General features: G+C 40.2%; 1 protein-coding gene across 2 annotated transcripts in view; it reads right to left on the bottom strand.

Annotated features, from left to right (window-relative positions):
* RPS6KC1 (ribosomal protein S6 kinase C1) overlaps positions 1 to 23,015 on the bottom strand; it is a 137,191-nt gene that overhangs the window by 96,798 nt on the left and 17,378 nt on the right. For both annotated transcript variants that reach the window (XM_019549457.1, XM_019549456.1), the window contains 5 exons: positions 19,835 to 19,955; positions 9,558 to 9,673; positions 5,469 to 5,562; positions 1,264 to 1,323; positions 120 to 482 (listed from right to left, as the gene is read on the bottom strand). In XM_019549457.1, the coding sequence (XP_019405002.1) occupies positions 120 to 411 (292 nt within the window). In that variant the 5' untranslated portion in view covers positions 412 to 482; positions 1,264 to 1,323; positions 5,469 to 5,562; positions 9,558 to 9,673; positions 19,835 to 19,955. Of the gene's footprint in view, positions 1 to 119; positions 483 to 1,263; positions 1,324 to 5,468; positions 5,563 to 9,557; positions 9,674 to 19,834; positions 19,956 to 23,015 lie in introns of those variants that run through there.

Below are 23,015 nucleotides of genomic sequence, written 5' to 3'. Positions count from 1 at the left end.
TACCACTTCTTTATCACTCCCATTTAAAATACCACTTCTTTACAGGATAGTAAATTGTTGTCAGTGACAGGTGATTAACACATCAAAAGATAAGTCCAATGCAGTGGGACAAGCCTTACCTTGAACACCTTCCAGGAGCAGATCAACCCCTTTCCTATAAAAGCCAAAGGCAGCTTCATAATCTTCTTCTTCCTCTTTCTTCAAGGCCAGCTTTATCAGCTCCCCTGCTTTCTCCAAGTAATCTTGTTTGCCAGCCTTAGGTTTTAAGCTCCCAGTAAACAGACTACGGTTCTCCCTCTCCCCTTCAGGTTTGCTCCATTCATGCTCAGAAGCAACACTGCTTTGTGCTAAGGCTTCAGAATTAAAACCAAGACCAAAAGCTCTACTGGGAGAATTTTGGTCGGATGCCATTCCATCATCTAACTCGGCAAGAGAGTCTACATCAACTGTCAAAGAGATCAGGTCACTGTCACTGGAGAAACCTGGAAGCATGATCACAAATATACAGAGAAGTTAAAGTAACTAGCTGCTAAGTATTAGTATTCCTACTCACGCTCTGAAAGTCAGCAAATGTTCTTGTTATCCACCAACAACATTCAACTTAAGCCAATTTAAGCCATTTGTTACATTCCTAAATTACATTCTCCTAAGTTGCAAACTCCATTGTTATATCTGATGCTCTCATTTTCTTTTCTAAAAACATGAGACTTTCAGAATTTTTTATCGCAAGGCTTTTCTTTGATCAACAAGAATTTTTTGTCACACTTTATTCCACTTCCATTTTAGCTGTCAAGCACAGACTGCTTAGCTTCAATATTTTGTATGAAGGATCTCTTAATACTTTTTGTGTGGAGTCAGCCTTATATACAAGGCTAATCTTCAGAACTCATGGTTTTGGAGATTATAAAGGAGCTCAATTTCCTCCAAGTTACCAACAGCCTCCTCCAAGCAATTCCCAGCTCAGTTCCTCTTTTCAATACAGAGAACTGTAAGCAACCACCATGCAATCTACACTTTCAGAGTCCACTCTCCTTTGGGCTTCTGGAAAGTACAAAACTAAGCCTGTTTGTGTGGATGAGGATACATAACAAAGCAATTTCAGGCTGAATTACAGGCAAAAAAATTTTGATCCATGCTTTAAGTAAGAAAGACTAAGCAGATCAAGATCCTGAAAACCAAGTGGATATTTGGGACTCGTTTTCAAAAGCCTGGTTTGGCATTTAAAATGTGTCATATATATAAGAACAGCTACTTATATCTCACCTCCACATTCTGACTGGCTGGTAAGTGTCACATCATCAAGTCCACTTAGATCTTTTCGAACTATAAAGGGTAAGAGGAGAAAGATATTACTGGCATGTTTCTTCTAGTCTGTAATATAAGATGACGTAATGTCAACAAAGTGAAAAGGAGAATGATGCAGCCTTATCACAGATGGAAGTTTGTTACAGGCAACTGCACTCACATCCACTATCAGCTGCATTCATTTTGGTGTCAGATTGTCAAAACATCAGCAGCATGACTATGTTTTTAGTTTTTTCAATTCCTTGCTGCCTTAAAGGTTATTGAAAGACTGAACAGCACTGGTGCCTGCTTAGCAGGACCACTTGGAAACCTCAAACCCATACTGTCCTATCTAAATGCAACTGAGATAGCATTTAATCCAAGTATGAGATGTTTGCCATTCTAGAGATGGGATTTGTGGGGGAAAAAGAACTAGACAATGAGAACAAGGTAACACCAACCTATCTATCAGGGATGAACAAGAAATCTGCCTGGACAAGTGGTCTGTGAAACCACTGATTCACTGGAGGCAGCAATTCTCAACTTTTTTGGGTTTATACCTCACTGCAAAAGTCAGCTACTCTTGTGCTAAGGGGAGAGAGGCCTAGACATCAGGAAGGCTAGGGACAGTAAGGGACTTCACAAAAACACAGATGCTGAGGGACAACCCAAAATTCATGATTTACAAATAAGTGATAACTTGAGCAGCAGGGACTCAAAATGCACAAAACAGGCTATATATGTGTCAGTTTGTTTTGTTTGCAGGAAGTCATGTGATAGCTAGGTGACAGGAAAAGTAATTGATGGGTGAAGATACATAGATAAGGCAAAGCATGTTAACAGGTACGGCTTTGAAAGAGGAGCATACTGTCTCCCCAGGCAATCAGACTTTGGCCTCAGGCAACCAGGAGAATGTTCTTCTGATGAGTCAGAAAACTTAAATGGACCCTTTTTTTCCTACTAATGTCCTTAAATGGGGATGCCTTGGCTACAATTTCCTGTTAAAAAGCAATAATGCTGCAGTATTCCAGAAATAAGAGCTAAGATATGAAAAAGTTCATAAAAATGAGTGAAAACCTAATTTCTAAAACAGCCCTGAAATACTATTTGACTTCCAGCTGGTTGAGACATGCATACTCTGTGTCCTAAGAACTGCAAGGGGTATACATTTCTGGTAGGGAGAAGATGGGACATAAAAGCACGCATAAAGGAACACTGTATGGCACTTTTCCAGAGGATTTGGCAATTGGTTCAATAAGAGAATAATCTGGGAGGTGGAGATTAGGATAATGTGTATAGGTACATGCATGCAAAGTACACAAGAAGTCAGTAAATGGCAGCCAATTGCGGTGGAGTACTCTCTTAAGCTTACAAAGTAGCAGGCCCCAATTCAATTGGGTCCAATGAGATTGCACATAGCTTTTGGTGTAGTTTCACCATAAAATTTGGCACCCTTTCTGAGAATCTTGTAAGTAACCCACAATTATACTGGGAAGTAGGAAAATTATTAATCTCCATCCTTCATGCCATCACCTGCAAGGAAGTGGTAAATTAAAAGTTACACAAAGTGGGCAGGTATATTATGACCGAGGAAGACACAGATGCCTGTAAGAGCATGGAGTATTATTAATAGGCTGGAGAACTGTGTTGCTATTTCTGGTACATGCTTTTCTCCATTCACATAGTTTGGTATTTGTCATGGAGTTTCAGTGTCTGATTCAACCAAACAGAAAGATTTCCTGTGTGTATCTCCCAAGGTAATCTGTCTGGTTTCGATAAAGCTGCGAGACAATACAGGCCTTGACTTTTCCCCCTCTAAGCTATTAAATATCCATATGCTTTTTGCTATAATATTGAATGGCTCAAAGTAACATCTGCAGTTAAAATGCTTTTGCCTCTTTAAAAAAAAAAGAAAGAAAAAAAAAAGAGAAATCAAGCTTCTACTTCTATACTTAGGATCCAAGCAGTAAGGCTAACAGGAGCCAGCCAAAGTAATAAAGTGGATCCAAATATTTATATGGCTTACATCACTGTAGTGTCTAAACACCTGAAAAACTAATGCCTAGATGGGGAAAGACAAAGCACTCATCTCACTCTTGAATATGCTGCAGTGCCCTCACTCAGCCAATTTAACACCACTAGAAACTGTGAGCTCTTCCCTGTACTCTAAGTTGTGGAGCCTAACCTTAAGACACCCATTGTTTAGCCAATTATGCATGTAAGCATGAATTAAAAAAAGAAAAGCAGCTGAGCACTAATTCACTGGTCTAGTGATAGTGAAAGATGATGCTTTGCCGGAAAATGACCTGCGATCACCTTTCAAGCAGTAGCCTTGCAGTTTGCTACAAAGTTACAGAGCCCGCCCTTCAGGAACTAGAGGGACAAGAGTAAGAGAATGCTACAGATCCATCCTAAGTAAACTCCATCATCAGCTAAAGGGTGATCTTCATGCCCTTCAAAAATGGGAGTCCTAGGGTAGTTTGGAGGATCTATAGATATAACCAGGTCCTAAAATAAGAGGAAAGCATAGACCAGTGGACCACTCTTATCTAACAATGATAAAATAGACTTGGAGAAAGAAAACCAGATTAGACACTTCAGTAGATTTCAGAAATGGGGTCAAATCATAGCCAAGTACTAATACTGCCATCTACAGGACTACAGTATAGTTGCTTCTGTTTTATTCTGAACTTGACATTCTATCTACTTTTAGTAGAGGCTATGAGAAAACATCAACCTGAAAGTCATATTTATGTCTGAGAATTCTATTTGTAACTGCTAATACTTTATCTAAATGGGGAGAATGTATGTTTCTGTATTTTTCAAGTTTATTTTGTGTATTCAATGGACATTAATGTCTAATCTGTTTCGCTGTTTCTCTTGAACATCCATAGATCTTTGTAAGTAGAGACCTCTGTAAACATCTTCAGAGGGCTCTTTATATACGTTACAAATGCTAGATATGTTATATTATATACACATGTACGTACCACAAAACATGTCTTCATTATGAGAATGTGGAACTTTCAAAAAACTGTTTAAATACTTCATATAAATTAAGAGTAGTTATGCCTACGTACGTGTTACAAACATACAACCGTATGTAGTTCAAAAGGAACCAAACTGCCTTGCTGTTATGTACAAGCAAAATATTCATGAATGCATTGTTACATTAGCATCTACAAGTTTTGTTTTGTTTTTTTAAACAAGCTTAACTTTAATGCATTTATAGAAGATATTACACAAGGAACTGTAAGACCCAGGCATTAAAGAAGAAATGGTTATGATTCACTAGACAACCTGGGTTTTCTAGCTGCTACGTTTTTTCTAAATTAAAAAAACAGTGCATGCAGATAAGCATTGCCTATAAAAGCAAGTTTTAACCCAAAGCAAAGTTTACAATGAAAGAGAGTCCAGAAAATAAAGATCTAGTCATGGGAAAACTGGATTAAGCAGCAGCAAAGTAGAAATATGCAAGGACAGGAAAAACATTCTTAAAATTAACAAGAAATTAAGCTTTTATTAGAAAATAGTCACATATAGCTAAAAGTATGAATGTCAGAGAAGTAGGGAAATCAAGAGAGATCTTCCAATGATCACAGCACAGAAGATGCAGCCCACGCATTTTTCAAGTACATCTGGTACACAGAAGGGAACAGTAAGGTTTACCCAAATTTTGAAAACTGAGCCTACTTCAGGAAAATTAACCAGTGTCAGGTGTTGTGTTAACTATGACACACACAGCTTACACCTCTCTTAGACCCCTAGGTCAGCCTTAACATGCACCACATGTGCAGTTTTAAAAACACTGATAAATCTTCATACAATTTTTCCTCTGTTATGTGTTTTGATGAGAAGTGAAACAATAATGTTGACATTTGAAATATCATCACTAGACTCTGAGTTAGCACCCGCTGATATTAATGGCATGGTTCAAACTGTGTTTACAGGTTTCTGGACAAACTCTAGGAAGAATCCACCAGGGAGCAATCTTGCACTCACAGGGGACAAACTTTGATGTTCCCAACAAGATTTTCCCATGCCTAGTTTCCAAAGCCCTATCAACGTGAAAACATAGTGAAATTGGAAGCCAACTTTCCTATCAGTGCTGACACACCAGTTGCATATTATACACACTGTACCACACGACAACCAAACAGCTTGCATCACAGAAGGAAGCCAACCTTCAAAACTGCAGTCAGACAAACTGTCAATCAGGGAATCGGATAAAGGTTCAACAGGACCAATCAATTCAGATCCATCATGCACCTCACCACCCTGAAAAGAAAGGGAGAAAAAAGTCTGTATTCAGTTATTGTTTGTTCTGGAAAGTATCGTTATCATACAGCAACAAGAAAAGTGGCCACTGCCACTTAAAATGAACAATCTATTCTAAGGTGGCAAATCTTCCTATTTTGGAATTAATTCAATTTACCTTTATGAAAGCTGCTGGTCCATTTTCTAACAAGGTTTTTCAGTGATAAAACTACACTAAACTATGAAGGTTATCACACATTGGAACAGACTGCCTACAGAAGTTGTAGAATCCCCATCCCTAGAAGCTTTCAAGTTTAGGCTTGACAGACACTTGGCTGGAATGGTTTAGTCAGGGATGATCCTGCCCTGATCAGGGAGTGGGACTGGATGATCTCGCAAGGTCCCTTCCATCGCTACTTTCCTAGGATCCTATCTCCAAATTATTCTACACAAACTATGAGGCTGTTTCAGAAAGTAATGGCAATTTTGCAACGATCATTTACTGGGATGCAGCAGCTCTCTACACAGTCATAAACAACGGGTGCATTCAATAATGCCACCATCAGTGTTCCCTGCTGCTGTGCAAAATGGTGCAATTTTAAAAAAAATCACTGTTACTCTCTGATCCACACAACTGAACTCAGCTACAGAGAGGTGTTTCACAGTGCTATCTTATGCTCAAAAACCAATGGAAAGCAAGGCTCCAGGGAAAGCAGTTTCTGGTTATAGCATGATTTAAATCACTTTGTGGAGTTATCCAAGCCAAATTAGCATAAAGCAGCTCCCCTTTTCTTTTTGGAAGGAGAAGAGGTTTCAATTAAGTAAGCAACAAGAAAGACTAGACAAGCAAAAGCCCACCAGAACTTTCAGAATCACTGCTCACCAACTCAGCTGCATGCCTTTCTTTGCATCTGTGGTAACAACCTACACCAGCAGTGCTCAAACTTTTTTTTAAACAAAGGAAGTGCACCAAATATTAAAATAAGAAATGGGCCAAGAGCTGCATGGCAAAGCATTATAGCTCTATGCTTTGCCATACCTAACATCCAGTATTTTAAGTAATATTAGAAAGGAGAACACATGGTTTTAGTAATTTTAGATTTACTAATACCAAGTAAAAAGTTCAATATTCTGTAGTATTATTTTATAAAAATAATAAAACTTGCTAAAAAACTGCTGTGTACGGCTGAGGAGGTACTGAAATTGTCTGGACTGGACTGGACTTAACTGAGATTAAGCGCCCACCTAAGTGCCCTGTTCAGCAGTAGGAATTGAAGTTGATGAGCCACTGGCTTGCAATAGCCCCGAAGAAGCCGGCTGGATTCCAGGTTCTTAGTGCTAGCAGGGGATTGTGGGAGAAGAGGACAGATGTAGATCACCCTGTGACACTAGCTGGCCAGCACTGTTCCTTACCTCAGCTCCCTGCACTTCCCAGTGCCCTGCTAGTGTCACAGTAGAGTGAGATCATGCTCTGCCACAGAGCAGCGTGGCTTTAAAATATCATATTTATTTATTTATTTTTGGTGCTGTAGCCAATCCTGTGCTGTTCATAATTGTGTAGTCACTGCCTTTCCCTTTCCAGCTGCAAGGTTTTCACAGGGCTCTGGAGTGCTGGAGTGCAGGGGCTGAGCCCTTACTGCTCTCTGTCTCCCCCTCACCTTAGAATCATAGAAAATTAAGGTGGAAGGGACCTCAGGAGGTCCTCTAGTCCAACCCTCTGCTCAAAGCAGCACCATCCCCAACTAGATCATCCTAGCCAAAGTTTTGTCTAGCCAGGTCTTAAAAACCTCCAAGGATAGAGATTCCACTACCTCTCTGGGTAACCTGTTCCAGTGCTTTAATACCCTCCTAGTAAGAAAATTCTTCTCCCACACTGAATCCAGCTGCAGGGAAAAGAAAAGATGAGCAGCAGAAATGGCCCTCAGCCCCTGGACTTGGAGTTCCACAAAAACACTGAGCTCACTGGCATGTTAACCCGGGCTCTGGGTGGACCCACAGTTTTCATGCTGGGTGATGAGCAGTAGTGGCAGCAGTGCTTATCTTCTGGGCTCCAGAGCTGCACAAAAACTGTGACTCCAGTCAGAACCCACACTGATATGCCAGTGATATCAGAGGATTCATGGAGCTCCAGAGTCAAGGGGCTGAGCACAGCCACTGCTGCACATCACCTCTTTACCCTGCCTTTGAACTCAGTGGGAGAGGGATAAGAAGCCAAAAGGCAGTGACACCCAGTTCCTGGACTCCAGAGCTGCATGAAAGCTCTGACCTTGCCAGCCTGTCAGCAGGAGTGAGAACCATTGCTGCTCATACCCTCCTTTCCCCTGTCTCTCAACTCAGTTGCATGGGAAATGAAGGAAGAGTAGAAAGAGCCTTTACCTGGGTTGATGTGCCACACCTGATCCACAGGGTGGAGGCTCAGCTCCCCTGACATACAAAGCTAAATCAGAATAGGACATATATAATACTGTTTGCCCCAGAAATAGTTGAGTACATACATCCACACAAAACTATCCAGCTTGTTTACGGCAGCAATGTGCAGACATAAATCCTCTGGCCATTTCTAGACCTGTGCAATGAAGCTGTGCATCTCACACTTACCTAACAGACCCTGCATAGGTGAAGAACCAGCAGAAATATTATTGTATGGAGCTGGAGAGAACAAGCAACCCTGATGTAGCAGTAAACAAGAACTAGTGACTGGCCAGATCTTAAAGCTTTCTACACAAGACATTGTTCAGTGATCGATACAACTAAGCAGCTGAAAAAAGGACCCTTTTCCTTTAGCTTAACTGCTTTTAAAGCAAAATAAGTGAAACTAAGAGATATATGCTTTTATACTGAAAGAGTATGCAAATAGGAGAGTTATACCAGCACAATTTTTATGTAGACAAATCCATAAATAAAGTATTTTGAAAATCTACTGAAATCTAAAAACAAAGACTGACATCTTATGGCAATTTAAACTCAGAATTAAACCCTGAGTAAGGTTTAAATTGGAAACAGCTTTACCATAACATGGATTTTCATGTACTTTAAGTATGATCTATGAGTTTTGTTAACAAAGGAGTATTTTTGTTCTGATTCTTTCTAAAAAGAAAATATTTCTGTTTTGTTTAGGCTTTGTTCAATTAATGAAAAATTCTAACCTAAACACAAATGCAGTGTGAGCTGCAAGACAAGAATCTAAGTAGTAAAACAGTCCAATTGACACTGCCAAAGCTGAAAAGATATTAAACTGGTAGTAATCTAAAACATTTTTAAAAAATCGTAAGACTTAAAAAATAATAAAATTCCCATATATTAAGCATGATTTTTATCTTTAGTAACACATGAAACACCTAAGCCTTGATTTTTAAGTGTGTGCAGGATTCAGGACCCATAGAATCCAATAAATCAATTATTTAAACATTTATTTTTATTAGCTACTGTATGTATGGTGCTTTGAAGATGGAATAACTATGTGAAAGCACTGAGAATTTATTAGGAAAAAAAATCCTACACAAGTTATAGCTCTAAATCTACACTCTAGCACTTGGTTACCATAATTCTTTTCATGTTCCTAACTCTATATTATATTTGCAACCTGTTCCCTATATGTAATTTGCTGTTATAGAGTTCCAGTACAATTCCTAATAATAGGTTGATACAAAGAAGTCTAATTTTCCTTTGGATACAAGTGTATCAGCTTCATAAAATATGGAAACAGTCAATTATTTTGCTCCAGAACATACTGGAACAAATAAGTACTGGTTTTGTTCTCCAGATTTCCTGTATGTTAGTCAGTGAAAATCCAAATCTCCTGCCCTGAATTTTCTCCCGCATGTTTGCAGTTTATAGAACAGGAACTTATAGAACATTTCCTATTCACTAAGCTCCAGATACACAGCTTGAGTCAGTAGAAAAATTTGCAGTGACTTTAGAAAGTTTAGAGTGAGGGAGCAACAGCAGCAAAATTCTGTATCGCTAGGCAGCTATTTAGAAGAGACTCCACTGGTATTTTCTCAATATTAACAAACCTTAAAGAAGTCTTCAAACTGCTTGCTATTATAGAGTGCAGGGATGTTAGCAGAAAACTGCAACAGATCTTCAGCACATTGTCTTCTTTCTTCAATCACAGTTTCATCAAATCTCCCTGGAACAGAAATATGGATTGACATGCTTTAAAATAATTATAACAATTATAGTACAAAAAAAAATCCTCTGAAGAAAATGCCCCGCATCTATGAGAGTCATTCAAATGCTTCAGGAGACTGTGGCAATCTTCACACTTCCTATTCTTAACTGTCCCTAGAGTCTTGTCTTCTGCAAACCACTTAAATGATGAAAGCTGGCAGTCACAACAGGAAACCTTGGCTCTCTCATCCTAAAAAATATGCAAGGCAACACTCTTCATTAGCCAAGAGACGCTAACGTATGTCCACAGATATCTGAAAGTAAATGATACGTGAACAATTTGACAATATGCCTGTCAATGTCAGTCTTCATTAGGGCCCTAATCCTGTAAGGAGCTGAGGACTTTCCACTCATTCTCAAAAAAAGAAAAAAAAATGAATAAATCTAGAAAACAGGTAATAGGGCTCCCAGGTGCCCTCTGTGGAAGCTTTAAGGAGATGCTTTCAACAGTGTAGCCAAGCCGCCAGGCAAAAAAAAACATGTTCTTAGGATAGCTCCTGATCCATATGGTAAAGTGTGCTTTTTCGCCATAGATACAAAAAGTTTAGAGTTAGAAGGCAACACAGCCTCCAACATCTGCATTTTTTCCCTTACCATTTCCCCATTCCGTGCCCCAAACCTCTTCCATAGAAGGAGAGCTGTTAAGGAAGAACCCTAAAGCTTCTGCTTAGTTTTCCTCTCCACTCCGCTCCTTCTCCCAGAAAAAGGACAGTCTAGCCTCTAGCTATAGAATCCAAATGCCCATAGCCTTTCATACCAGCTATGTCACAGCTACCATATCATCTGAAATACATACTGTATTTACTCAGTTCCAGGACAAGGTAAAGCCCTCATCTTGGAACTGATATAGGGCAGCAAGGGGGTCAGGCAGCTGCTGCACTCTGGCTCCAGCCCCAACTGCAGACCAGGGATGCAGCCACAGCTGCTGCATGCCCTGCCCTCTGCCACCTCTGCACCCCCTGCCTCTCTCCAGCTACAGCCTCAGGCCCCTGGCCCTCTCCCCTGTCTCCTCCCCACCCATTTCCCCAATCTCCTCCTCCATGCTGCTTATATCCCCCATAGTCTCAGGCCCCTTCCCCCCCACCCAACCCATATCTCACCCCCCTCCCCACTCTTCCCCTCATTCTTCCTCTGTGCTAGCAGGCTTCATCCCCGTTGCAGCCTGGAGCACAGCGCATAGCCCCAGCCCCACCCCAAAGCAGTGGTGCTGGCTCTACACAGCTGCTATGGGGCTAGGATGGGGCCACACTTCATGCCCCAGGCTGGAACAGAGGCAGAGCCTGCCCGCACTGGAGCAAAGGTAAGGGGTGGGGGTGGAAAATGAGACAGGCAGGTGGGAGAGAAGCAAGCTGCAGGGGCAAGCTGTTTGACCCCCCCCCCACTGACCCCTAGTGCATGCCTCCCTGCACCAACGTCGGGGGTGAATTTAAGACAATCCTCCAATAATTAAGATTTTATAAATGGAAGATTATAGCAAGTTTATGTATTTTCCATGTATAGAATCTAATTATTGGGGCGTCACTTTGGATTTGGGTAAGTACAGTGGTTACATGTTCAAAATAAATAGGATAGACATTAACAGAAGACTGGAAAGAAAAAACAGGTGGGAAGGGCTTCTACATATGAAAACAAAAGACTGAGGCACACCTGTCCAAGAAATATTGCCCTAGTACATTGGCAGTAAGTAAGAGTTACCTGACAGCAGCATGAAACTTACTCTGAAGATAACTACATAGAACATGGAGAGAAATTTCACTTATGCTAGGAGCAAGCAAAAAAGCATCAAAATAAGACTCCTTTCAGAAATCCTTCAAGTGAACACTTCCCACAAGGAACTAGAGGAAAGAAACAACAAGAAAAACCTAACAAATAAGGAAACCCAACACAGAGTCAGCAACCAAGTCCACAATTTATTGTCTTGGATGTGGAGTGGCTCAGGTTTCAGAGTTAAAGGGGCAAGTACAAAAAAGGGAACTCAGTAAGTGGCAGCAACCAAAAGAAGCTGAAAACAGAATACAACAAAATATTGGATTTGGAGCAACAGAAAACGCTGAGAAGTTGTCAAGCAGCCAACAAGGTCAGAATCTACAACATCCACAAAACCACAAATTTTACCTGTCCCACTGAAAAAGTAGTTACTGCGTTTTTAGCTCATTAACTCATACCATCTCTTTAGAACTAAAACTGATGCACTGTCAATGTATCGAACTGTGTTTACACTGATAGCCATCATGTAAATTGATTAAAGTGATGCCTCTCGTAACTTGCACTCCTGTCTCACAGCATCTCATTTTCATACTCAAGTCAGTCTGGTCCCGCTTCTACATACTGATCAATCTCCCAAGCTCCTACCAGTTTTTCAAGATGGTTAAGTGACTATCTGTTCTTCAAACAATTCTTTCCAGTGAGGCCTTTTTGATGTTAAATCAATGTTGTCTTGACTTCTCTCTACGTCTCTTGTCCAAGTTAAAATTCCAGGCGGGGTACACAGGTAGCAGTGCTGTGACCATGCCTTACTCCACAGTCTGTCAAGTCCTCTCACTTTCATGGTACTAGATAAACACCACACTTGCAAAACAAGGTTATTACTGTTAACCAAACCACTATATATAATGACTGAAGCAAGAGGTGGCAGAAATCCCTAGAAAACACTAGGGGTGCACCAATAGATTTTTGGGGCCATTACCAATAGCCGATTTTTAAGGAGGCCTATCAGCCGATACCCATCCAATTTCTGATACCAGCTGGGCAGGTTGAAGAGCTGCGTGCAGCTGGTAAGTCTGGTGGGAAGGAAGGGGGGGGCGCAGATCAAGGCCCCCATGGTGAGGAAGGAGTGGGGCTGCGGCTGGGGCAAGCACTTCCCAGCGGACATGGGACAGACTGGGACATGGGGGGGATAAAAGGGGGTGGCTTCTGCCACTATGCACCGCTGGTCCAGGAGATGCTGGTCCAGCGCTCTTCCACCAGCTCCCACTGCTCATCTGGGAGTGCATGGAGGGGGCAAGTGCCCCCAGATCTGCACAGGGCAGGTAAGGAAGAGCCCCACACAACCCCAGCCCGCCCTGCCCTGCCCCATGCAGATCCAGGGGCACATGCCCACCCCAACCATGCCCTCCTGGACGAGTGGGTGACCGTTGGACCAGCAGTGCACAGCAGTGCAAACCACCCTCCCATGCACACCTCCCTGCGCCCCCCAAACATGCCACAGCTCTGTCGCATGCCTGCCCCATCCCGGGTGGGCTTCACTTGCCCCAGCCCCTGCCAGGCTGAGCTCCTCTCCATGCTGCTGGGCTGTGCTCCTCACTGCCTACATGCTGCACTGCGGCTGCACACATGGGCATTTATCAGCCAAATTACGGGCAATATCAGACCATATCTTTACAATAAGATCAATTTTATTTATATTGGTGCAGTTCCGATATCAGACTGATGTATCGGTGCACCTCTAGAAAACACCTTATACTAGTTTGTCCTACTCATATAAAACTATTTTTAATCCAGTCTCATAATTTAGTTTTTATCTAATCCAAACCTAAACCATTCCTCTGACAGAGCCATTGCTAACAATATTTAGGTTTTAAGAAACAGCGAGATGCCTCTTTTCTTCATGAGGTAGAAAGTAAGTAGGGAAGGTAGATGATGTATTTTATATATTGGTCCATTTATGTTAAGCTGTTAGGCATGTGACTGAGCCAAAAGAGATATTACAGCAAAGTCATTCTTACAGTACAGTATGGACTGAGCATGGTCATTTCCTAGAAACAGATCCAATAATCCAGCTAAGATTATAGTAACTAGGAGATAACAGTAAACCACATAACAATTCAAAGAAGTTTAAACAGCTGGCACTGTTATCATCACTTGAAATTCCCATATTTCGTGCCAAAATGTTTTTCTGTGAGGAGGGTAGGAAAAGTTCAGGTGAAGTACAGGAAATCAAAATGAACTTTTTCCAAGAGGTTCCATCCTACGATGAAAGCAACTCTACTGTAACAGCCCAGAAAAATAAGTACACTACATGAAATACAAACAACCCAATTCTGCAGACTTCTCAATTTCTGTCATTCTAAGGGCAGACGTACATCACAGCTCTTCCATTTCCAGACAGTTTTCAATGTCTTAGTATCATTAACACTAAAGTACTTGGGAATGTGTACAAGTTAATAATTTCTGTGCATAGAAATAAAATAATCTAGAACGGGGGGTGCTCAAGCCCCAGCCCACGGACCAAATGCAGCTTGCAGAGCCTTGGAATCTGGCCCACAGGGCTCCCCACAGGTTAAGAAATTTGGCAGTAGGGGAGCAGTGGCAGTATTGCCACCCCTCCCTACTACCAAAATCATATGCCCCACAGGACAGATAACAGCTGGGCTAGGACCATTGCCCTGAGCAGCCCAAATGAAGCTAAGCCATGCCCACTTCCCTCTGGGCAGCACAGCTGAGGCCATGCCATGCTCCTTTCCCCCCTGCAGAGCTATGCCACAGCCCCTTCTCCCACACAGCTCATTATGGGCCGGGACATGCCCCCTTCCCTCCATCCAGCCAGATCAGGTCCAGATCATGGCCCCACCTTACTGTAGGGCCAGGCTGAGACTAGCCTACGCCCCCTTCCACCACTCTTGCCGTCCCCACTCTACATGGCTGGCTGGAGTCCTGCCAGATCCAGCCCATGGAGGGGTTGGGCACTGCTCATCTACCTAGCCAGCCAGAAAGGTTGAGCATTACTGATATAGAACAACTGATAAATGTCATTTGTAAACTATAACATCTGCCATTCTCTGTAAAGTGATAGGGTGAAGTTCTTAATATAGATACATTTTTTACAAGTCAGTAACATATGGCAATGCTAACAAGTAACTGCTTCAAAATGGTCAGATTGCCATGATCACCAAAAAGATCGCTGCAAATTGCTACGGTAAAGTGATAAGTAAAGGACTTCACTAATGAACAGAGTTACGCTTACAGCACAAAAATCAGTCTACTAATTAAAATCAAATGCCTATCAAACATTTGAAAGACTTTAAAATCTACTAACTTTTTTTTAACTTTGTCCCCCACTAAAAAAGCAACCAAAGCTGACCTTCTGAAGATAAAGGCCTATGATAATTCTAAGAAATGCCTGAATGGGAACAAAAAGACAGCATAAGCTATTTTCATTTCTTTTTGTTTTTCAGATTTACATTACCTCTTCCTTTCCCATGCTTTTCTGTTGCTCCTCTCTCACTGAAATGTAGTATCTTTTTCAGAAGGCATTTTATACAAGCAGCAAAAAATAACTACATTGAATATTTTTGTGGATTCCCTCCCCTTCTAAGCTATACTGTATCACTTTTGTTTGTACAGAACAATAGGATAAGGAGGTCTTTCAGAATACAGTTCACCCACAATTCTGCTCTTACACAGTTTCATGCAAGAATGGCTAGCCACAGACCCAGATTTCCATGAATTACTTGTTTTGAAGAAGCTAGCAAATCCAGAGCACTCATGTCATCTTAGTTTCATTTTCGGGTATCTTACACTCTAATGCCATGGGTTTGCAATCTTTTTAGACTCAAGACATCCTTAGAAAATGCCAACTCCTTGTTTTTACTTTTTTCTTTATAACATTAAAACAACGGAGCAATTCTTCTGCTGCAAAGAACTCAGGAAGACCATAGCAACCCAGAATGTATTTAACACTACAGATTCCTTTGTGAAAACTCTTGGTTTATCCTGTGAATCACGTCTGCAGACCTATTGGTGCTAAGTTACACTGCATGGCATCCCATTGCACCCTTGACAGGATCTCAAGGATCCCAGTCTGCCACAGCAGCCTGGTTGAAAATCACCACTAGAATTCCTGTCTTCTCTTCCCTACCCTTTAAGAGCCACCATACCTTTGGTTTCAATTTTGATCTCAGACAGCAAATATAAGTTTTATAAATGCCTTGTCCACCCATCACCACTCTGCTCTGCAAGTCAGGTATGACGTCAACTCAAGATTAAACAAATAAAATATTTTTCACTTAACTATGCAGCATGCAAGTGCTGACATAGCAGTAACGTGCTCTAACTCCAATTTCACAGATAAGCAAAATAAAATTAAGCTAGATGCAACTAAAGGTCTTGTTATATACACTGCACTTTGAGTTGCTCAAATGTTGATCAGAGTTAGTGCTAGCTCAAGTTTGGAGTAGTCAGAACCTAGGGCTAAATAACTTCTCTGACTGTCCCCCCACCTACGCAGCCATGACTTGGCACTAGAGGACTGGTGAGCAGGGGCCAGACTAGAAGCTACAGCTGTGAGTTGCCATGACAGGGCTAGTGCGACAGGACAGGCTTCTATCCTTGCTCTAGGTGGGAGGCGGGGGGTGAGTGAGAGATAGGTTGGGGGTGGGAACATGAAGTTGGGAGGTAGAGAGTTAATGGGATAGGGCTGGGTAATGAAATGGGAGGTGAAAAGGAAATGGGAGTGAGGAAATGGTGAGGAAATGAAGGAAGTCAGCTACTGCAGGATAAAAAAAAGTAAAACAAAAAGCATTTAAAAATAAATGAAGAGGAAGTAAATAAAGAAGGTCTCACGTTTTAATAAAATGGAATTTAGGGTTTTTTTGTTGGGGGAGGATAAAGGAAGGGGGTTATGGTGCCTGGGATGGCTGGGAGGTGGGAGAAGTGAGGGAACATGCTTTTCAGGGAGCTACTGTCCCTGCCCCAGGAAGGAAGCCCCAAATCATGGGGACCCAGTCTGGCCCCCTATTCACCAGCACCCCCTCCACCCTACCCTAGGCTCCACTCCTAAATCTATCCATACCCTGCAATCTGCCTAGCTAGCACCTATTCTGCAGGCTGTTTACACAAGGTTGCACACCAGAGGGTAGGAAGGTCACACTCCCAGGAGCAGGAGGGGGAGTTGGCTTAATGCCAAAACCACCTCCCAAGCAGCGCAGTTCATGGGGTGGAAAGTTTGCCCACACAGAACAGGAGGGCAGGAAAGGAGATACAGCATCCTTGGATGCTGAAGGACTGCAACTTGGGCAGCTCATCTGTGGGAAGTGGCCATGCATTAATGGAACACAAGCTGGGTAATACAGATCAGAGATAAACCTGCCCTGGAGTGGTGTAACTTTAAACAACCTAAAGTGTGTTTAAAACTAGTTTCAGGTGTTAATGTGTGGACAATCCAGGGACAATCCTAAAATTAATGTGTAACAAGGCCCTTAGCTGGATTTTGGAAGAGAACCCCAAATCTCTGCATTTTACAAGATTTTACACAGATATCTATAAAATCTACATCACAGATCAATTTTCTTGGTAATCTGTTACAGGTTCTGCATCTCTCATGGCCAGTTAAAATTAAATGCCATCCTGGTTTAGTGTCAAAGATCAAGTTGCAGACACCATTGTTTCAAGTCAAGGTCATTTAATCCTTTGTGTGACAAGTCCTTTTTTTCAGTTGCTTATAAAACTTTTTATCCGGAATGGCTGAAGCATGCACTTTTCTGTGCCAGGTATCTACCTCAAGAACAGTTTTGTTTGTAAATTTTCAGCTAAACCATTCTCAAAATGCAGCAGAGGCAAAAACAAAAGTATACAACCATGCAACTAAAGACTAGATCATAATGCCTTCCACAACAGACCTGCATTAAGGCTTAATATTTTAATATTTAATATTTTGGCATCACCCAATATTTACATGCTTGACTTTGAAATGTAGGTTTCCCCTGTGCAGCAGCAAGTAGAGGATAGAAAAAAAATGTGCAGTGTATTCTGAAAAGACATAACTGAGGTACATGGTAGTTCTGCCCTGAAAGACTGATCAGGAATGGGACTGAAGTCAAGAGTCACTGGGTTCCTTCTCTACTGACACTGACAGAATCTGACTCACACAAGTAGAGAGGCCACCAAAAAAGCTATCCCAAAATTATTATAACAATCACAGCCTTAAAGTGTTTTTTAGTCTCCAATTAGTCTCCCAAAGCAATACCTCAATGAATATGTAAATAATGTAAGATCCAACTTTACACAATTCCAAATTGATGAATATGCTAATTATAGGGGAGCTATACAGATTATGGTTCCCTAATGTCCAGTCCAGGCTAGTTAACCATATAAAACCCATCTAAGAAATACATGTTTTTATACTAACAGCATTTCTTTAGTTAAAAAGTTTTCCTTTTAAGTAGACAGATACCATTTTCAAAAGCTCCTTAGGCGCTCAGAGGTATAGCTATGATACAGTCATAGAAGCAACTGCAGCATAGTGAAGAGATACCAGAGCCAATTTCAAATGGACCAACAAAGAAGGTTGTGCTGGCTAATTTACTTCTGCACATGCAACACAGATGCATCCTAATTCCCACTGACTTAAGTTCTGTCTACACAGGAACCATGCAGATAAGTGCTAGAGAAACCCAGTTCAGGATCTTAGTTATTTACTCAGCAGTTGGAGCCTATGCTGTGCAATTTTACTGCTGTCAGCAGCCAAAACAGTTCAAGTGTGTCCACAAGCACACCTCTGACTGCAGCACAGACATATCTTGAGTTGCTTCTGAACAGGAACCTAAATGGTTTGGGACTTCTTACCTTAGGTTTGGATTTTCAGCTGTGTTAGAACTTAACAGATGAAACGTGGCAGAAATATTTGCTCTATTTAACTATGTTTAAATTTTAAAAGCCCCAAATTTTAAAAACTGTCAAAATAATTACATTATATAATCACATACATGTACATACATGTTTTCATGCTCAAAACAGGGATAAGTAAATGATCTAGTACTGACAATGGCCTGCCCTCATGCCAATGGTAGCTTCAACCATTCCTAGATGCCACATGTAAAACCTCTTTTATAAAGAGAATTAATGGAATAATTACCTTAAAACAAGAGAGAGAGGCCTACTTCGGTCTGTTGATTACAAACTTGTTGAAATAACAGTTATACAATTAAAAAGATCAGAACAGAAGCTTTAACTTTTCAGGCAAAAGTGTAAGAAATCTACTATCTTGTCACTGATTGTTGTGAAATAAACTAAAGCAGGATGTCTAACAGAGAGGTAGACAAGCTCCTACTATAAGCAGACTGTAATAAATATGTAATACATAATATACATAGGAAAGGGGCTTATTCTTACTCATGTATATAAGAGTATAAAAATGAGGTCTATTCTCCTCCTGAAGTTTAGAGCTGTATCCACTTATTCAGATGACATAAACTTTGTGTTTTAGAATCCTCTGTGAAAAGTTACAGTAAGATTAACATACCAAAAACACAAGTAACTTTACTGTGAAAAAGACACTCATTACACCTTTAAAACAGAGCACCTCAGTCTACAATATTCCTTAATGTTAACTTTATAAGCAATTTCTTTTATTCAGCTTTTTTCCTACCTCTGACCGAGTGTAACAGCTCTCAGTATCTGCAGTTGTTCTACTTTATTAAAAGTTCACTACATTTTACTTTAAACACCCAATCAACTATACTAAATGCTAATTCTCAATCAAATACTTCTTACAGGGAAGAGAAAATATTATAAATGTACATTTCCTTGAAGGAACAATTTGCAAGTAAGATCTTGTATCATATTTTCTGAAGCCTCTTCTTCCTTTATTTTTATTATGAAGGATGTTTCTATTAAGATCATTGCTCTAATTCACTACTCCAGTGTCAAAAACATTACTAAATAAAGCTGGAAATTAACTTCATATGTGGAATATTTCCTAAGACAGAGTTCCCATGACAAACGTATTATAATTACTTTAAAGGATCACTATAAATTACAATAACTTTTAATGTCCATATAACAATATGCAACTATTTTGTCTTGTTACTGGCAGCAAGCAAGCATTACTCACATAGCTAACATTATAGATTGGAACCCGCTGAGGGCAGGGACCTTGTGTTTTCCTGCTTGTAAAGCTCCATGCAACTCAATAATTATTTTTTATCCAACAAACCATGACCCAGTCATGCTTACAATCGTTGGTATCTTCATGTCAGGCCTAAATGTTGACTATTAAAAGCAAAGCATATTTTCAGTGCAGTAGAAACAAAAGTATGTCCTGGAACTCTGCACTGAGATGTATTTATTATCAAACTAGCTAGTATCAAACAATTTTAGCAAACCAAAAAGAAAGTAAGCTTACCAAAAACTATTGCTTTGGCAAAAGGTGGAAACAATTCTGTATGTCTGTATAAATTTTTATGAATTTGCCAGAGATCTTTGTGCAGTTTCTTAAAGTCACTGTATCTCTTCCAAACGACTATCTGAAGGAGAGAGGGGAAAAAAGCAGGAATGAGTTTAATTGCTCTCACACACTGAAATATTTTTTCTAGGTGTGACTAATGTTAAATGCATTTTTATAAGGAAATTACCTATAGCAAATGTCTTTTAATTCACAATATTTTTCTCCGTCTGATAAAATTACACACTATATCATTCAATTTAGGTATGACAGCCATACATAATCTTTACATATGTGTATACTCTGCCCCCAAGACCCATTTTGACTAAAAGGACTGCAGCAGAACAACATATTAAAACAAAAAACCTAAAGGAATGTGATGACAGGGAGAGAGTGAAGCTGCCTAACAGGTCAGTCATAGCTCTCCAATGCTGCAAATAGGGGAGCAAAAGAAAGAGGAATGGAAGCTATTTTGCAATCCACCACTCAACAACATTGAGCTTTTCTTAGAGCATCAGCTAGTTTTTTGTTTGTTTGCTTTTTTAAAGGGGGGGATGCTTATAAACAGGACAGAAATACTCAGAACAACAACTTAGCCCACAACATATTCTTCAGTAAAGATCTGATGACATAATGTAAAGTTCAAATGGAAACAGTTCGTTGTTATCTTTCCTTAAAAGAAAAAACTCAAACAAACCAAAACTGAAAATCTGACAACACTGTTGCCTCTAAATAAAACATGCGTCTTCAGGAAAACACTGAGACATTATGCCATGTAAGGATAAGGATTCACATATAAAACCACAATTGACAAAAAGTAACTAGAACCATGGAGTTGAACTAAATACTGTATCAGTTATTAACATACAGTTCCCACCCTTCTTTCCCAGTTATTAGTTTTTCTCCCCTACAAATGGATAAACAAAAAATGAATTCTTTGCTTTGCTCTGCTTTTTCTCCCAGAGTCCAAATTGAATTTGGATATTACTGTGCTAAAACTTTGCTTTGTGAAAGAGGTGGAGGCACTTCATGTGCCAGCTCTTGTTTTGTTCAGACTCTTTGCAGTGTTATAACAAGCCTTAATATTAATGCGGAACAACGGTGAAAAATGCCTGAAATGTATGCAACTGCTGATCCAAATATTTTATCCAAACATACCTACAGAGTTGTATATACTGAAACACAACAAAATATATTCTAAGCTACATATTCATTCATTTGACTGATGGGAACAGTTAGCTTCTAATTTCTACTCCAAGAATAAACAAAATCAAGAAACAATGTGTTTAAACAAAGAAAATTATATTAAGAAACTGATAAACAAAGCTAGTAAGAAGATTTCATTTTCATTTGATAGAAATGTCTTACTTTTCTGTAACCAAATAGCATTCGGCATGTCTTAATACTAGGTTTCTAAAAAAAATGTCGGCAGGCATGAGATATAGTTATGGAATAATCAAAAGTTTAGGTCAATGGGACCCACGCATTTTTTTCATAACCAGACTAATAATAGACTGTTTAATCTAGTTGCATCCTTGCCATACTAAAATTTTCGCCATAGTCACTGGTTCTCCTTACTCAGTTATACCAGTGCAACATACCACTACATTCAAAATTCAGCTGCAGTTGGTAGCTGACAAGTCACAGGAGAACAAATAAAGAATGTAGGACTCTCTCAAGATGTGGATCCCCTGAGACCTGTCTGTTCAGCATTTTGTTTTGGATGCCCTCGTGTTTTTATGTCCAATCCAAGTTATTTTTAAAGAACCTCAACTTTCAATACTTTCCGTGCAGTATATACTGAAAAGGAAGAGCATAAAACCGCGCAAAAGAATGTGAAGTCCAGCCATTAAGTTACAGGAATGGGGATGCTAGGATACAATACCTAGGCTGCCAGGAAAAAAGATCCATTTTCACACTAATATAGTATTGTTTTTCACTGATGCAAGTGATCTCATATTAGGCAGGAGAAGAAAAATAATACTTCCAATATGTCTTACAAAACAAAAGATTCAAGGTCGCCCTGTCATCCTCTGACCAGCTCAGGGAAATCATGTCTTTGCAGGGATGCTGCCTCAGCAAAGCTAACAAAGTTCCTATCCTGACATGTTGGAGAGGAATCAGATCTGAAGGTTGGGCAATACCACAATGCAATCTGCTGGCTACAGAAGTGCAGTACTAAAGGATATTTGATGATAGCATATGCTGTAAGAGGCATGCAATACTTCTGTAGTAACAGGCTACTTGCCATGGTTAGAACAACTGAATCACTTGTAACAGTTTTCACAACAAATATTGGTTTCTTCTCCACAAATGAACACTGAAAGAAACTCACAAGAACTTCATTACAAGGGGTTGCTACACCCACATTACTTTACTGACACTAACCCACAAAAGCAAGGAAGCAATTACTACAGAGCCATCTACTCCTCCAATTTACAATTACCACTTTTCATACTTCTGCCCACACCCCTTAACTAAATTATCTCCCTTCTGTGCCAACAGTTTGGGGTACTTCCTGTAGTAGCTGGTTGCATTAGAAGAAGGTAATTTGGGGAAAGGGTAACATACAGATGAGCTATTAAAAAGTGGTGACAAAAGACTGGCATCTCTGAGGCAACTGCAAACAGAGTTGAGGTTGCAATGCCCTCTGTAGAGTAGTCACAGTTATATTAAGGCACACACTTGTAAGTCTAGTACAACATATGTGTAGACAGTTAAGCTGACCGTTAAGAAACTGTTCACTTTCTTCTAAATTTGCCTGGAGCCTGTTGTATATGTAGCAACCTTAACTGCCTCACAACAAAAGGGGATTTTTTTGTATCCACTTCTTAGATGATTTTTCTTCTTAAAGGCTAACTGGGATAGGCCATATTTCTTTGGGGAAAAAGAAAATAGCAGCTGCTGATGGGGAATATTTCTTAACAGCTGTAAATGATTCCATTTCCATTACAGCATATCTAATAGAAAAACATCTGACATTAGTGTTTTTGTGCATACCTAGCCCACTGCCAGCTTTGCATATACGCTGTGCTTAAATTTCTAGTTATTACATGAATAATGGCTAAAAGTGACTCTAAATCCAATACTTCCACTTGATCCACTCAGGTTGTATCATATTTTGAACAGACTATTTATGTTT

This window comes from Crocodylus porosus, unplaced genomic scaffold (genome assembly GCF_001723895.1).
Source record: "Crocodylus porosus isolate Cpor-Errol unplaced genomic scaffold, CroPor_comp1, whole genome shotgun sequence".
NCBI classification, from domain to species: domain Eukaryota; kingdom Metazoa; phylum Chordata; order Crocodylia; family Crocodylidae; genus Crocodylus; species Crocodylus porosus.
The sequence above is the reverse complement of the archived record's forward strand: the minus strand, read 5'-3'. Positions and strand labels throughout refer to the sequence as shown.